Here is a 16,676-nt window from a genome sequence, read left to right as displayed (position 1 = left end):
TTTTTACAAGATGTAATACAAGTCTCAGGTGTGCCCAAAATGTGTCTGTGACGTTTCAGCTCAAAATACCCCACAGATCATTTATTATAGCATGTCCAAAAAAAAAAAACTATTTTAATGTCTGTACCTTTAAATGCAAATGAGCTACAGCTCCTCACTCTCTTTCAAAAAGACAGTGAGCGTTTTCAGTTAAAATAGATCTGATTAATACAGTTTGAGATGGACAGAGTAACTCGCTGAGGGTAGAAACTGTGGTAATGCAGTACTGTAAGTGGGCAGGGCTTTATCAATGTGACCTCATATTGATAAAAGAATCAAAACGGCATGGCTAATGAGACTGCTTTGGTTAAACAGGGATTACAAAAACAAGGAATGGGTGGATTTTTTTTCATAGGGTGGTTGTGTTCACACGCTGACAACACACATTATGTCCAAACATCTTGTAAAAGTTGATTTTGCAAAATAGGTGCCCTTTATTGGACAGATTTGCAATAACTTCCCATTGTTTAACCCACTGCAGGTTTGTTTCGTAACAGTTAATTATATCTTATAAAACAAATAATTTCTGAATGTAAGGGTCAAAATATGTGTAAAATACGTGCATGCAATATAAAATATACAGTCTTGTTCAAAATAATAGCAGTACAATGTGACTAACCAGAATAATCAAGGTTTTTAGTATATTTTTTATTGCTACGTGGCAAACAAGTTACCAGTAGGTTCAGTAGATTCTCAGAAAACAAACAAGACCCAGCATTCATGATATGCACGCTCTTAAGGCTGTGCAATTGGGCAATTAGTTGAATTAGTTGAAAGGGGTGTGTTCAAAAAAATAGCAGTGTGGTATTCAATAACTGAGGTCATCAATTTTGTGAAGAAACAGGTGTGAATCAGGTGGCCCCTATTTAAGGATGAAGCCAACACTTGTTGAACATGCATTTGAAAGCGGAGGAAAATGGGTCGTTCAAGACATTGTTCAGAAGAACAGCGTACTTTGATTAAAAAGTTGATTGGAGAGGGGAAAACTAGGGATGTCCCGATCCGATCACGTGATCGGAAATCGGCCCCGATCACGTGGTTTCAGACTCGATCGGAATCGGACGTTACCTCCCGATCAGGACTCGGATACATATGCAGGGTTTAAAATCCATTAAGTTCTCGCTCTGCTCCGCGCCAGTGTACGCGCTGCGCTTGTGCGTGTGAACTGAAGAGAATAGGCTTGTTCGACTTCATCTGGCTGCCGGTTCTTGTGGTGCTGCATGACGTCAAAGTTCCACGAGAGCGATTTAAAAGCAAACTCCTCCGTATGATTTCGCGGATCACTCTCGCGGTAGTTTGACGTCTCTCGGCTGTCGATTGTTGCGGCGCCGCATGAAGTCGAACAAGCCTATTGACGTGCTTTCATTCATAGGCTTCACACTCGTGCGTGCAAGGAACCCACGACAAAACCGCGTTTTTACCGCTCATTTAAACGACGCGTTGATCGTTATTGTCAACATGTGCTCAGACGCAGTTCCGCGTCTCACTCAGAACCTCAAGAACGCGCATTCGCGCAGGATCATTTGACATTACTGTAGAGATGAGAGAGAGAGAGAGAGAGAGAGAGAGAGAGAGAGAGAGAAAGAGAGGTAAGAATGGTGCCCATGTCGAAAAAACTTAATAGAAGTCTAGAAACAAAGTATTAAAGTATGTATAGCCATGTCACTCATCTCATTACTTACAGTCTGGAGTTACCTGTAAGTACTGTGACACTTAGAAGACGTCTGTGTGAAGCTAATCTATTTTCAAGAATCCCCCGCAAAGTCCCTCTGTTAAAAAAAAGGCATGTGCAGAAGAGGTTACAATTTGCCAAAGAATACATCAACTGGCCTAAAGAGAAATGGAGGAACATTTTGTGGACTGATGAGAGTAAAATTGTTCTTTTTGGGTCCAAGGGCCACAGGCAGTTTGTGAGACGACCCCCAAACTCTGAATTCAAGCCACAGTACACAGTGAAGACAGTGAAGCATGGAGGTGCAAGCATCATGATATGGGCATGTTTCTCCTACTATGGTGTTGGGCCTATTTATCGCATACCAGGGATCATGGATCAGTTTGCATATGTTAAAATACTTGAAGAGGTCATGTTGCCCTATGCTGGAGAGGACATGCCCTTGAAATGGTTGTTTCAACAAGACAATGACCCAAAACACACCAGTAAACGGGCAAACTCTTGGTTCCAAACCAACAAAATTAATGTTATGGAGTGACCAGCCCAATCTCCAGACCTTAATCCAATTGAGAACTTGTGGGGTGATATCAAAAATGCTGTTTCTGAAGCAAAACCAAGAAATGTGAATGAATTGTTAAAGAATCATGGAGTGGAATAACAGCTGAGAGGTGCCACAAGTTGGTTGACTCCATGCCACACAGATGTCAAGCAGTTTTAAAAAACTGTGGTCATACAACTAAATATTAGTTTAGTGATTCACAGGATTGCTAAATCCCAGAAAAAAAAAATGTTTGTACAAAATAGTTTTGAGTTTGTACAGTCAAAGGTAGGGATGTCCCGATCAGGTTTTTTTGCCCTCGAGTCCGAGTCCGAGTCATTTGATTTTGAGTATCTGCCGATACCGAGTCCCGATCCGATACTTCTATAATACATTAAAAAAAAAAGAATAAAGAAGAGCGAAAAACAGAACCAGTCCAGGATGTTCCTTATGTTCCAGCGCATAACTACAGATGTGTTAAAAAATAATGACTATAGAGTATATATGTTCAGGGGTTAAATTGGGGTTTGTTTTGTAGGGAGGCTCTGGGAGGGAGGGTTCGATGGGTAACATGTTTAATCCTGATGACAGCAAAGCCACTGGGTGTGTTTCAATGACATTTTGTATCTCTGATAGGATTTTATAAGTTTCAGTTTTAAAGCTGTACCACATGTTGACCCAAACTTTAAAACCTGAACTTTAAATTATGCAAATCTATGAGTCTGACACCCTATATGCATTTGGTGCACATGTCATTATGCACAATTGATCAAACTTTGAATGAAGTTATAAGACTTAACCTCCTTGACTCATTCTAGGCATAAGATAGGCTACCCAAAAAGACTCAATTAACAAGAAAAACAACATACTGATTCAGCAATATATCTTATAAATTAGCCATAGAGATTCCCTAAGCTGGTCAGCAGTTAGTTAAAAAATACCTACAGTTAGGTCGTGATTCATTTGTATAATCAAAATACATTATTTTATTAAACTATACAATCAGTTGTATCGAGTTATCTAGTTAACATTTTGTAATGAGATGAGTGACATGGCTATACATACTTTAATACTTTGTTTCTAGACTTCTATTAAGTTTTTTCGACATGGGCACCATTCTTACCTCTCTTTCTCTCTCTCTCTCTCTCTCTCTCTCTCTCATCTCTACAGTAATGTCAAATGATCCTGCGCGAATGCGCGTTCTTGAGGTTCTGAGTGAGACGCGGAACTGCGTCTGAGCACATGTTGACAATAACGATCAACGCGTCGTTTAAATGAGCGGTAAAAACGCGGTTTTGTCGTGGGTTCCTTGCACGCACGAGTGTGAAGCCTATGAATGAAAGCACGTCAATAGGCTTGTTCGACTTCATGCGGCGCCGCAACAATCGACAGCCGAGAGACGTCAAACTACCGCGAGAGTGATCCGCGAAATCATACGGAGGAGTTTGCTTTTAAATCGCTCTCGTGGAACTTTGACGTCATGCAGCACCACAAGAACCGGCAGCCAGATGAAGTCGAACAAGCCTATTCTCTTCAGTTCACACGCACAAGCGCAGCGCGTACACTGGCGCGGAGCAGAGCGAGAACTTAATGGATTTTAAACCCTGCATATGTATCCGAGTCCTGATCGGGAGGTAACGTCCGATTCCGATCGAGTCTGAAACCACGTGATCGGGGCCGATTTCCGATCACGTGATCGGATCGGGACATCCCTAGTCAAAGGTAGACACTGCTATTTTTTTGAACACACCCCTTTCAACTAATTTCCCAATTGCACAGCCTTAAGAGCGTGCATATCATGAATGCTGGGTCTTGTTTGTTTTCTGAGAATCTACTGAACCTACTGGTAACTTGTTTGCCACGTAGCAATAAAAAATATACTAAAAACCTTGATTATTCTGGTTAGTCACATTGTACTGCTATTATTTTGAACAAGACTGTATATGCACATGTGACCTGTTTTTACATTTGTATTGCTTGACCGAATAATTGAGCTCAGATGCAAGAGGCGCTAAATGCCACCTCTGTCAAAAATACACATATTATACATCCATCAAATACTTTTGCTTCAAATCCACTTAATCCCGAATTCACAAATACCAGTTTTTTTTTTTTTTGTCACAATCCATTAAGAGACTGATAATAAAGCTAATTTACAAGAAAACATGTTGGACGCACTTAGAGGGTTTTGCATCTAAGCTCTTCAATTATTTTCTGAACATTATTAACAACAAATGGGAAAATATATCTAACATTAGCTTTTACTGGAGCTGTTTCCACGGTTTTATAAGGTGTTTTGTGACTCATTGATGGTCTTTTTACAAAAAAAAAAGAGTACACAGATAAAACACTCCAGAAATGTACTATGGTAGTACTGTGGTACTTATATATACTTTATATTATGGTAATGTTTTATTATCAAATTCTTACCATGGTATAGACACCTAAATGAATAATATACAGCAAAAACGACATTTTGGCTAGACGATGGTTATTCATAGCCAGACTATTTCAGGGCTATAGTTAACCTAGATGGTAAAATGATGGCTATTGCTTGGTGGGCTCTTACAGACCAAAGCATATCCCAGGTTAGGCCATGTTGTCCCTGCCCAACCTGTGTGTAGATTAACCAGATTCTCGAATGACATAAATAAATAATGTAGTACACCGATTTGTTACTAAGTATTAAAAAATGTATCTCGGCATTCAAAGGCTGATTCGATAGTAATTCGGTTGACTTACAGGTCAAGAGCGTGATTCACTGTACTGCTTGACATCCATCGAGACTCAGCGTGCTTATGCCAGAAAATCATCCTTGTGTGTTTTGCACCAGCACTGGAATTCCCATTTATTCGTACTGTGATGTTAACAGATACGGTGCCAATGTAAGTTACATTTCCTTGGCTAATTAGTGTGCGCAGACAGGCTTTAAAGAAGCACACTTGGCATTCGAGGACGATTCTGGCTGCTTTATACCTTTTCTGTCTTTAATTAAAAGTTTCGCTTTGGTTAATAAGGTGGCGCTACTCGATTCAAGTAGAACACATTTTTTAAATAACATCCAAACGAAGGGTCGGCTTTAAACAAAACTAACAGATTGATAAAAATAATGCAGTTATTTGATTAGTCTTCAAATAGGTTGCCTAACAGTAAGAACGAGCCCTAAACCATGTGTTTTTGCGCATGGTAGGAGGAGGCGGCTGGGGTCCAGAACGGACAGACAGACAACGTTGGCTACAGGTGGATCTGCGGGAAAGGGTCGAGGTCACAGCTGTGGCAACCCAAGGTCGTTTCGGAAGCCCTGATTGGGTGACGAGCTACATGCTGCTTTACAGCGACACGGGAAGAGCTTGGAAGCAGTTCAGACAGGAGGACAATGTAGGGGTGAGTACTCTTATAAATAATCCAAACTCTTACTATATTTATAATGCATTAGCACTCCACCGAAAATAAGCTACAATGAAAGCTTTTCGGATAATGCGGATGGGGGGGCTTTTATGACCTGCACTGCCATTAAGCTTCTGTGTCTTTAACCAAAAGGATAAAATTCAATTATCCCCTCCCATGCTTTCGGACACTTTTCGCACCTGGTTCCCCTTCCAACGTGAGCCACCCATGAAATAGTTTTAAATATTTTAATGACCGACTCCAATTTCATTTAATCGCTTAAACTAAGATTAAATACGCATCCGGTCTTGACTGACGTGTGTTTTATATCCATGGCAAAACTTATTTCATGGTCTCCTGACCTCAATGGTCATCCTTAAATTACGTTTCTTTTCAATGACGACTTTGAAATCGATTGTTTTAGCGGAGACGTCGGCTGCGTTGCCGAACGCTCACAGCAAACACGGCCTCGTCTGCTTTCCCTGAATCAATACTAGTTATTTGGAAGGTCAATCATTCCTCTGCTTTCTTATTTAAGGCTGATCTCATCTGCGTCTGCTAAAGAAACCATGAGCGCTAAACCAACCAACTTTTTATTTCTATTTTTTGTATGCTGATTGTTCAATGTTCGCCTCTTTTATCTTCCACCCGGCGGGGAAGAAAGGGTGCTGATTAGTTTGAGAAAATAGTTTAATGGAGGTCTTTGAAGGTGCAAAGCATTTTAATGAGGTGGAAGATTAAAAGACGTGGAACGTTTTTTAAGAGCTCCAGGCACCCCTCAGTCCTGCCTGTTTTTCTGTTAGGTGGCATGGCTGCGGGGATCACCCCAAGCTATTCTAAACCTGGATGTTTGGATTAGCTGCGGCGCTTTGAGGCCAGCTTTAAGAAACCCATGCAGCCTGCGGCTCCCTGCTAACCTTTTCGTGTTGGTTTTTTCAAATTTTAGATTTCAGCTCAATTTACAGACAATTGAAGAACTTCTCTTTTAGAGGAGTGTATGTGAGGTAAACTCTAATACTGGTTTATATTTGCATTACCCATTAGCTGCGATAAATTGAAGTCTTTAAAATCCAGATTGTCTAATGGTAACACAAGAACGCGCACGGCCCCAAGACCCACACTTGCGACTCTCCTGAGCTAAGACATTAAACTGTGACAAATATAAGTTAATTTCACGCTCTAAGCCTTCCAAAATATCAGGCTGTGGCACAATATGTGCTGTATTGTAATGAAATGTTTGTCATTTTTATGTCATGGCTAATTTTGTGCACCATCAATTAAGAAAGATGCATTTTGCCTGGATAATGTTATAGTTAATGGATGTGTCAGCAGGCTCACTGCCCATGCTAACTAACCAAACCTTGACCCCCTGGTAAGGAGAGCTAAAACTGTACACAGCTAATGGTTACAACTGTAGCATAAATGAAAGGCTAGCTGCAAGTACTTTGTTCATGCACAAAGTTCACAAACAAGACAGTTCCTGTAGCTAGGATGCCCCATCTAATCTACTTATCCGTTTATGTAAACATATACACTTACCTAAAGGATTAGGAACACCTGTTCAATTTCTCATTAATGCAATTATCTAATCAACCAATCACATGGCAGTTGCTTCAATGCATTTAGGGGTGTGGTCCTGGTCAAGAAAATCTCCTGAACTCTAAACTGAATGTCAGAATGGGAAAGAAAGGTGATTTTGAATTTTGAGCGTGGCATGGTTGTTGGTGCCAGACGGGCCGGACTGAGTATTTTCACAATCTGCTCAGTTACTGGGATTTTCACGCACAATCATTTCTAGGGTTTACAAAGAATGGTGTGAAAAGGGAAAAACATCCAGTATGCGGCAGTCCTGTGGGCGAAAATGCCTTGTTGATGCTAGAGGTCAGAGGAGAATGGGCCGACTGATTCAAGCTGATAGAAGAGCAACTTTGACTGAAATAACCACTCGTTACAACCGAGGTATGCAGCAAAGCATTTGTGAAGCCACAACACGCACAACCTTGAGGCGAATGGGCAATAACAGCAGAAGACCCCAGCGGGGACCACTTATCTCCACTACAAATAGGAAAAAGAGGCTACAATTTGCACGAGCTCACCAAAATTAGACAGTTGAAGACTGGAAATTTCTGTTGAGACATTCAGATGGTAGAGTCAGAATTTGGCGTAAACAGAATGGGACATCATGGCTTGTTACCACTGTGCAGGCTGGTGGTGGTGGTGTAATGGTGTGGGGGATGTTTTCTTGGCACACTCTAGGCCCTTAGTGCCAATTGGGCATCGTTTAAATGCCTTGGCCTACCTGAGCATTGTTTCTGACCATGTCCATCCCTTTATGACCACCATGTATTCATCCTCTGATGGCTACTTCCAGCAGGATAATGCACCATGTCACAAAGCTTGAATCATTTCAAATTGGTTTCTTGAACATGACAATGAGTTCACTATACTAAAATGGCCCCCACAGTCACCAGATCTCAACCCAATAGAGCATCTTTGGGATGTGGTGGAACGGGAGCTTCATGCCCTGGAAGTGCTTCCCAAAAATCTCCATCAACTGCAAGATGCTATCCTATCAATATTGGCCGACATTTCTATAAAATGCTTTCAGCACCTTGTTGATTCAATGCCATGTAGAATTAAGGCGGTTCTGAAGGCGAAAGGGGGTCAAACACAGTATTAGTTTGGTGTTCCTAATAATCTTTTAGGTGAGTGTAGATTATGTTTTAATCCTCATAAAATTGTAAAAAATCATACCTATTATATAATATATCCTCTGTAGAATCAGCTATGTCTGGCTCTCTCCCAAGGTTTTTCCCTCTTAGGACTTTTCTCCTAGGGGTTTTTTCAACCCCTGGGGAGTCTGCTCACATTGGCTTAACTTAGCACCCTCTTACATACGTTACATTATTACTACGCTCGCTAGTACGGTAAATCTTAACCGCTGTATTCTGCTGCTTATGTTTTATGATTTTTTCGTGTTTTCTTCTGCTTCTATTAATGTAAAGCTGCTTTGAAACAATTAAACAATGGTGAAAAGCGCTATATAAATAAAATTGAATTGAATTTACCTAATTTGATAAACGGGAACACATACAGTAAAGTAGTTATACCTTACAATGCACTGCAAGTCGCTTTGAATTAAAGCGAAAGCATCTGGTAAATGCATAAATCATGTAAAACATTATTTGCACAGGATTGTAAACAATTTTGTTTTTCTTTTTTGTCCTTTTAATTTACCACTGCAGACGTTCCCAGGAAACACAAATTCAGATGGGATTGTTCACCATAAGCTTTCGCACTCCATCAGAACACGGTTCCTACGGTTCGTGCCGTTGGACTGGAGTCCCGGGGGATGGATAGGCCTCAGAATCGAGGTCTACGGTTGTGCATACAGTAAGTACCGTTTTTGTGAGATGAATGATCTTCCTGGAGTTGTGACTTGATTAAGAATTATGGTAGATTAATCCTTAAAAATTCAAAGGCATTGGCACACTGGATTTTGGGTTCCATTCATTTCCATTCAAATCTTTTTCGTACGCAGTTAAGTTAAAATTAAGTAAACTACACACTGTACGAGTTAAGCGAAAGAAAGACGTCAAGCTAAGACAGGCTGTAAATGTCACAGATTGACCTCACGTCACAATAGTCCAAGGCCACCTATAAAATGACCTGGGTCCCATGAATTCGAGCAACGACCCTGAATGTGACCGATACCTTTAAGCTGTGCATCAATCTCTTGGCGTCTGACACCACAACATGCTTAACAGCATGCTTTATTGCCAAAGCCAGCAGGCGAGAAATACTCTAGTGCTTCGTGTGTTTTTTAAGATGCTGCTAATTCACAGTGTTTTTACTGCAGTTGGTTTAGACTTTGCCTTGTATCAAAGTACAGCGTAACAATCAATCGGTTACCTCAAGGGTACACATGCCTCGCTCCTGAAATATTTATAACAGCGGCTCTGCCTGTGCTTGTTTTCTCTTTTTTTATCACCCTCATTGTTTCTTTCTCCCCATCTCTCCTCAGGTCGACCGCATTTGCAGTCTGCGCGCTAGCCACGTCCATTGTCGATTCAAAGCTTGACTCGCCGACCTATCGCCGCTGTGTTTATTCTGTAGACGCTAATTTGGAGAGATAGGGCGGAATGTGACACCGCTGGGGGCGACTCGGTTTACCGCGTTGATCAAACATGATAAGTGGGTGCTGACCACACAGTTTTCAGTAATAGAGTTTGATAACCCCAGACGCTAGCGCTTTCTCAAAGTCAGAGCGTTGACAGGTTAGCATTAGCATTAGCGGCGAGGGCACAAGCACATTCCGAAGGAGCGGCGGGTGAATCGGGCAGTGAATTAGCGTTGGGTAATTACATTTATAATTAGCCCGGCGCTCATACTCTTTGTATACCTAATGGCTTCAAGCTGTGCGCCCGGTTTTAGCACAAAGTGTGATATGAACGTATCTGGTGACCTAAACGTCAACGAAAGAAAGAAACATAAAAGTGAAAATACTTGGCGTCCCTAACGGGATAAAGAGCATTCAAACACGTCTGAAATGTAGGAAGCTCACGCACACACATATTCACGGCAGTGCATGCTCTCTCTCTCTCTTTCTCTCAGGCTAGCTTGAACGTCCTCGGTGGTGCATTGGCCTTATTCATGCACTGCTGAATGCTCCTGAAGTCAATTAGTTTTAAATCTGTCAAGTGCCTTTGCTGCTAACTGCAATTTAAGGCCGCGGCTTCGTGGAATAAACAGTTTGCGTGCGTCTGTCCGAAATGGGGAGTGTGTAGCTGAAGCATGCGAGTGTATAGATCATTGTGTGCGTGCGTCCCCGAGTGCGAGCCATTAATTCACATTGTGCACTGCTGCGGGGATACCACCAAGAGACCTGTAGATAAAGTGAGATCAGCTTCTGGGTTTGTGGCTAGCTTTGTTTGTTTGTTTGTGTGTGTAAAGGAGCAAATCTGCCCAAATTTTCACATTTTGTGCTAAATCTTTTTAAAATGTAGTATTATGTGTTTAATAGAGCAGACAGGACTTCTCATTGCAGTCTTATTGGTAGCTGAAATGAAAAAAAAGGCACAGATGAACTGTGCACAGTATGATTAGAAATGTGTGTGAGGATAGTAAATAGGGTTAAAGGCGGGGTGCATGATTTTTGAAAAACACTTTGGAAAAGGGAGTCGGGCTGAGTACCAAAACACACTTGTAGCCAATCAGCAGTAAGGGGCGTTTCTACTAACCAACATCGTTGCCTGGGTTGCATATATATTGGCGGATCTATTAAAAGAATGTCCAGGTTCTATTGGGCTAGGGGCGTGTTTGTGTAGGTGATTTCAAAAGTCAACACTGGCTTTCAGAGATCATGCATCCCGTCTTTAAAGGAATAGTTCACCCAAACATTTTAATTCTGTTGTCATTTATTCACTCTCATGTTGTTACAAACCTGTATACATTTCTTTGTTCTGCTGAACACAAATGAAAATATTTAGAAAAATATTTGTAACAAAGCAGATCAGGGGCACCATTGACTTCCATAGCAGAAAAAAATAATACTATTGAAGCCAATGGTGCCCCAGATCTGGTTACAAAAATTTTCTAAATATCTTCACTTGTGTTCAGAAGAACAAAGAAATGTATGCAGGTTTGTAACAACACGAGGGTGAGTAAATGATTTTTGGGTAAACTATCCCTTTAAATTTGAGTTCAAAGCTCTAAGAAACAAACACAAGTATAGGAAGCGTGTAGAAAATTAACAATAAAAACTTAAAGCGATAGTTTACTCAAAAATCAAAACTGTGAAATCATTTACTCACCCTCATGTTGTTACAAACCTGTACTGTATAAATGTCTTTGTATAAAGCCCCATTGGCTTACATAGCAGAAAAAATTATACTATGGAAGTGAATGGGGCTCATGATCGCTTTTGTTTCAAACATTCCTCAAAATATCTTCTTTTGTGGTCATAAGAACAAATTAATTTATACAGGTTTTATAACAACATGAGGGGGAGTAAATGATGACACGATTTTCATTTTTTGGTGAACTACCCCTTTAAATTTGATTTCAAGACTTTAGGAAGCAAACACAAGTATGGGGAGTGTGTAGAAATTTAACAATGAAATTTAAAGGGATAGTTCACCCAAAAATGAAAACCGTGTCATCATTTACTCACCCTCATGTTGTTACAAACCTGTATAAATTTCTTTGTATAAAGCCCCATTGTCTTCCATAGTACAAAAAATTATAATATGGAAGTGAATGGGGCTCATGATCGAATCAAACATTCCTCAAAATATCTTCCTTTGTGGTCATCAGAACAAAGAAATTTATACAGGTTTGTAACAACACAAGGGTGAGTAAATTATGGCATAATTTTCATTTTTAGTGAACTATCCCTTTAAATTTGATTTCAAGACTTTAAGAAGCAAACACAAGTATGGGGAGCGTGTAGAAATTTAACAATGAAATTTAAAGGGGTAGTTCACCCAAAAATGAAAATTGTGTCATAATTTACTCATCCTAATGTTGTTACAAACCTGTATACATTTCTTTGTATAAAGCCCCATTGACTTCTATAGCAGAAAAAATACTATTAAATCCAATGGTGCCCCAAATCTTGTTACAAACTTTTTTCTAAATATCTTCACTTGTGTTCAGCAGAACAAAGACATTTATGCAGGTTTGTAACAACATGAGTGTGAGCAAATGATGGCATCATTTTCTTTTTTGGGTGAACTATCCCTTTAAATTCGATTTCAAGACTTTAAGAAGCAAACACAAGTATGGGGAGCGTGTTGAAATTTAACAATGAATCTTAAAGGGATAGTTCACCCATGAAAATATGAAAATTGTGTCATCATTTACTCACCCTAATGTTGTTACACATCTGTATACATTTCTTTGTATAAAGCCCCATTGACTTCTATAGCAGAAAAAATACAATTAAATCCAATGGTGCCCCAGATCTGGTTACAAACTTTTTTCTAAATATCTTCACTTGTGTTCAGCAGAACAAAGACATTTATGCAGGTTTGTAACAACATGAGTGTGAGCAAATGAAGGCATCATTTTCTTTTTTGGGTGAACTATCCCTTTAAATTTCATTTCAACACTTTAAGAAGCAAACGCAAGTATTGGGAGCGTGTACAAATTTGACCAAGAAACTTAAAGGGATAGTTCACCCAAAAATGAAAACTGTGTCATCATTTACTTCCACTCATGTTGTTACAAACCTGTATAATTTTTTTGTTTAAAGCCCCATTGACTTCCATAGTAGTTAAAAATTAATACTATGGAAGTGAATGGGGCTCATGATCACTTTAAACCTTCCTCAAAATATCTTCCTTTGTGGTCATAAGAACAAAGACATTTATACAGGTTTGTAACAACATGAGGGGGAGTATATGGTGACACAATTTCATTTTTTCATGGGTGAACTATCCCTTTAAGTTTTAAGAGCTTTCTGTGGATTTCGCGTTGGCGTAGCAGCAAGGTAAACCGAAAGGTTAGAACGTTATTTATTCTGCAGTAATTTCATAAACAATTCATAAAACAGCGTATTCATCTGTGTGTTGTGTTTTACAAAAAGTCTGGCGGAGTTCACCCGCAGTAGAGAATTTGAACTTTGCAATGTTTGTTCTTTCCCTTCAGGAAGGATTATGTAATACAGCATGCATATGTTTAGCTTTTTCCCAAACCTGTCTTGTCTAGTTTATTAAGTTTTTCTCAAGGTGATCATGATGTTCTGGGATGATTTGGCCTATGTTGTCCAAAAAGCATGTGACTTTAAATAAAGTTTGTCTTGGCACTCCAGGTTCTTTGAATTTTTTCCACTTTATCTCACTCGGCCTCATTGCAGTTGCTTGTGTTCTCGGACCCTCTGCGTTGGTCCTCAGCAGACGGCTCTGAGCTCTTCACTCGGCTTTGCCTGTCACGGCTAGTTAGCCTCAGTCTCTCGCGCTCAGCGTGGCTACGCGCCCGTTCCGTCTGGAGAGGGGAGATGGAGAAAGAAAGAAAGAGAAATGTACTGTCTGACCTCTGCGCCCGGGTCAAAATCCACATTTCTGCCTTTTATTACTTGAGATGGTATTTGTTCTGAAGGCTTGCTTCAAAACGGGCATATTTTTGGAGCAAACCTTTTAAGGATAAAATGAATTCCACTGCTTAGGTCCTGAACTGGACTGTAACTAGAGGGAAAAGTTTAAAGGGGACATTTCACAAGAAGATGTCAAATAAATCGTTGGTGTGCCCAGAGTAAATATGTGAAGTTTTAGCTTAAAATACCATATAGATAATTTATTATAACATGTTAAAATTGCCACTTTGTATGCGTGCCGTTTTGGGGTGTGTCCTTTTAAATGCAAATGAGCTGATCTCTACACTAAATGGCAGTGCCCCAGTATTATCTCATTCTGACATCACAAGGGGAGCCAAATTTCAATGACCTATTTTTCAACATGAATGATTTACCAAAACTAAGTTTCTGGGTTGATCTTTTTCACATTTTCTAGGTTGATACAAGCAATAGGGACCCAATTATAGCACTTAAACATGTGATATATCCTTTAAACGATTCTAGGTGGCACCAAAATGTAGAGCCTTTAACAATACAGAAAAATAGACATAAGGGACCCTAGATCAGACATTGTGAGCTTACCAAGCATCTTTCTGAGTGAATGCTAAGTAGGATATTACATAAAGATGGATTTTTGATCTATGAGGATAAGATAGGATGTCTAAATTCCAATTATGTTTGGCTATGATAATAGTAAAATGCTGTTTGCTAAGGTATCTTGCTATTTAGGTGGTTAATGAAATCACAAAAATGTCCTTTGTAGTTCACTGGTATTGCATTGTGTTAGCAGTGCAAAGGATCATGGGTTCGAACCATAGACTGTAAGAAGTATGGACGTAGTGTCCGTGACATTACCCATAGGCTTTTGAAGATCTTTTTGTAGACAAAAGTGGGCGGAGCCTGCAGTCGCCATCTTGGCTGCGCATCACTTGCTAGTAACCGAAAATGGGTAAAGAGGTGGGACGTGGGTGAAGCTGCCCGCCTAGCTCTACGGTAGTGACAGCAGTGGCAGTTGTCCCATCACTCAAGTGGCCACGCCCTTAATTATGCACAACTTTACGGCTTAACATAATTTAAAAGGATGAGTTAAAAAAAAGATGTCATGAGGGGAAAAATCAGCTATATAGACCGAAAACTCTTTTTGTGCCAGGCTGTAAACATATTATTTTCTAATGTAAAGTTGGGCGGTTTAACATGGTGGTCTATGGGAATTGACTCCCTTTTTGGAGCCTGCCTCTAGCGGCCAGTCAAGGAATTGCAGTTTAAGTCACTTGCGTATTGGCTTCACCAGAGATATCGGAAGGTTGCCGCTCGGTTCGAACACACATACTGATAAAAATATATAAATACTATATAGTCAGACTTCAATGTGACTTAATAATATCAGAGAAAGTTTTTAAGGGAAAGGCAAATAAGGTCAGTTTTGTTTTACGTCGCCTTCGAAATTCAAGTGCAATATTGCATCTACTTGTATTATTGTTAGATTACAATTAAATGTATAATCTCTAGTATTTCTCTTAATGATTAAGATTTGGTTTTTCCGTGCTCAGAGTCAGACGTTGCCGACTTCAATGGCAGGAGCTCTCTGCTGTACCGCTTCAATCAGAAATCCACCAGCACGGTAAAAGATGTAATCTCGCTGCGGTTCAAGAGTCAGCGTGCGGATGGGGTTCTTGTTCATGGCGAAGGGCAACGGGGCGATTACATCACACTGGAGCTACACAAGGGCAGACTGGCCTTACACATTAATCTGGGTAAGGGAAAGTTTGCATATAAGTCTATGACGTGATGTTAGTTATTTTGTGTCCGTATGGTTCAATTAAATGTCATAGGGTTAAAATTTCAAAATATATTTGCTGATTTACTTTTTTGAGGACCAAGTTAAAAATTTCTGGTTTTATTTCATTTTGAAAAAATATATTTTAAGAGTTTTGTTGCAAAACGAGATAACTCCGTTTTTTTTATTTTTCAGAAATCTTGTTTTTTTTGTTGTGCATTCCAATTGATATCAATTCAACTGCAGTTGGTTTGTTTTGATTTAAACCTTCATAACTTAAAAAATACAGCTAAGTAGCACCATAAAACAAAATAATAACATGATAACATAATAAACATGTTTTGACAAAAATGTTAAAAAACGGATTTATCTCAGTTTGCAACGAAACTCTTAATTTGGGGAATAACTGCAAAAATGTCAATGTGGTGTAACCAGTTTGTGTCACTTGGTGTAACTAGTATTTTTTTTACATGAAAATATAAATATATTCGTAAAAAAAATGTGGAATAAAATATAATCATTTAGTTTAGTGTAATATGATTTTTTTACTTACATTTTTACATCATTTTGTCAAAGATTATTTAGAAAACAGAGCTGTTTTCAGCATATGTCAGGACAAATATTACAAAAACGCATTCAAATTTACATTTACAAATAACTAATAAAATTATTTCTTTATGATTACGTTTACATGCCATCAAGGTGGATCAAATATTTAATATTTCTCATTCTTTGGCGCAATTGCCGGTTACACCATTTGACATTTTCAGGTCCATTCAGTCTTAACTTTCATAAAAATGGTGCAAATGTTTGTTTTTTATTGCATAAAATTAGCATAAATACAAAATCAAAAAATAGGTACAAAAAATGTCACAGGTACAAAAAATTCATCTGGTATTTTAGAACTTCGTAGATACATATTGGTACCTCAAATGTACGTAAAATTCTACATATTAGGACCTTTTTAAAGGTTACCGTCATGTACCGTTTTTCTTGCAATGCATTTGAGATGCACTAATTCTCACATACAGTACTATTTAGGGCAAATGCTTTAACTATAAATGCACTTGAGACCCTTGTGAGATTCACAGTGTTTAGATTGTTCCACATGTTTGGTTTTTGTAGAGCTGTTCAGTCATTGCCGCAAGATGAAACGCGACATCTTACTGCAATCAAATGGGAGGTGGAT

General features: G+C 39.3%; 1 protein-coding gene across 2 annotated transcripts in view; it reads left to right on the top strand.

The window, feature by feature from the left end:
* cntnap5b (contactin associated protein family member 5b) overlaps window positions 1-16,676 on the top strand; it is a 70,829-nt gene that overhangs the window by 19,886 nt on the left and 34,267 nt on the right. For both annotated transcript variants that reach the window (XM_065244624.2, XM_065244623.2), the window contains exons 3-5: window positions 5,440-5,633; window positions 8,882-9,029; window positions 15,261-15,464. In XM_065244624.2, coding sequence (XP_065100696.1) covers window positions 5,440-5,633; window positions 8,882-9,029; window positions 15,261-15,464 — 546 coding nt within the window. The remainder of the gene's footprint in view (window positions 1-5,439; window positions 5,634-8,881; window positions 9,030-15,260; window positions 15,465-16,676) is intronic.

This window comes from Paramisgurnus dabryanus, chromosome 24, assembly GCF_030506205.2.
Source record: "Paramisgurnus dabryanus chromosome 24, PD_genome_1.1, whole genome shotgun sequence".
Lineage (NCBI taxonomy): Eukaryota > Metazoa > Chordata > Actinopteri > Cypriniformes > Cobitidae > Paramisgurnus > Paramisgurnus dabryanus.
Note: the sequence above shows the minus strand (reverse complement) of the source record. Positions and strands in the feature narration are given on the sequence as shown.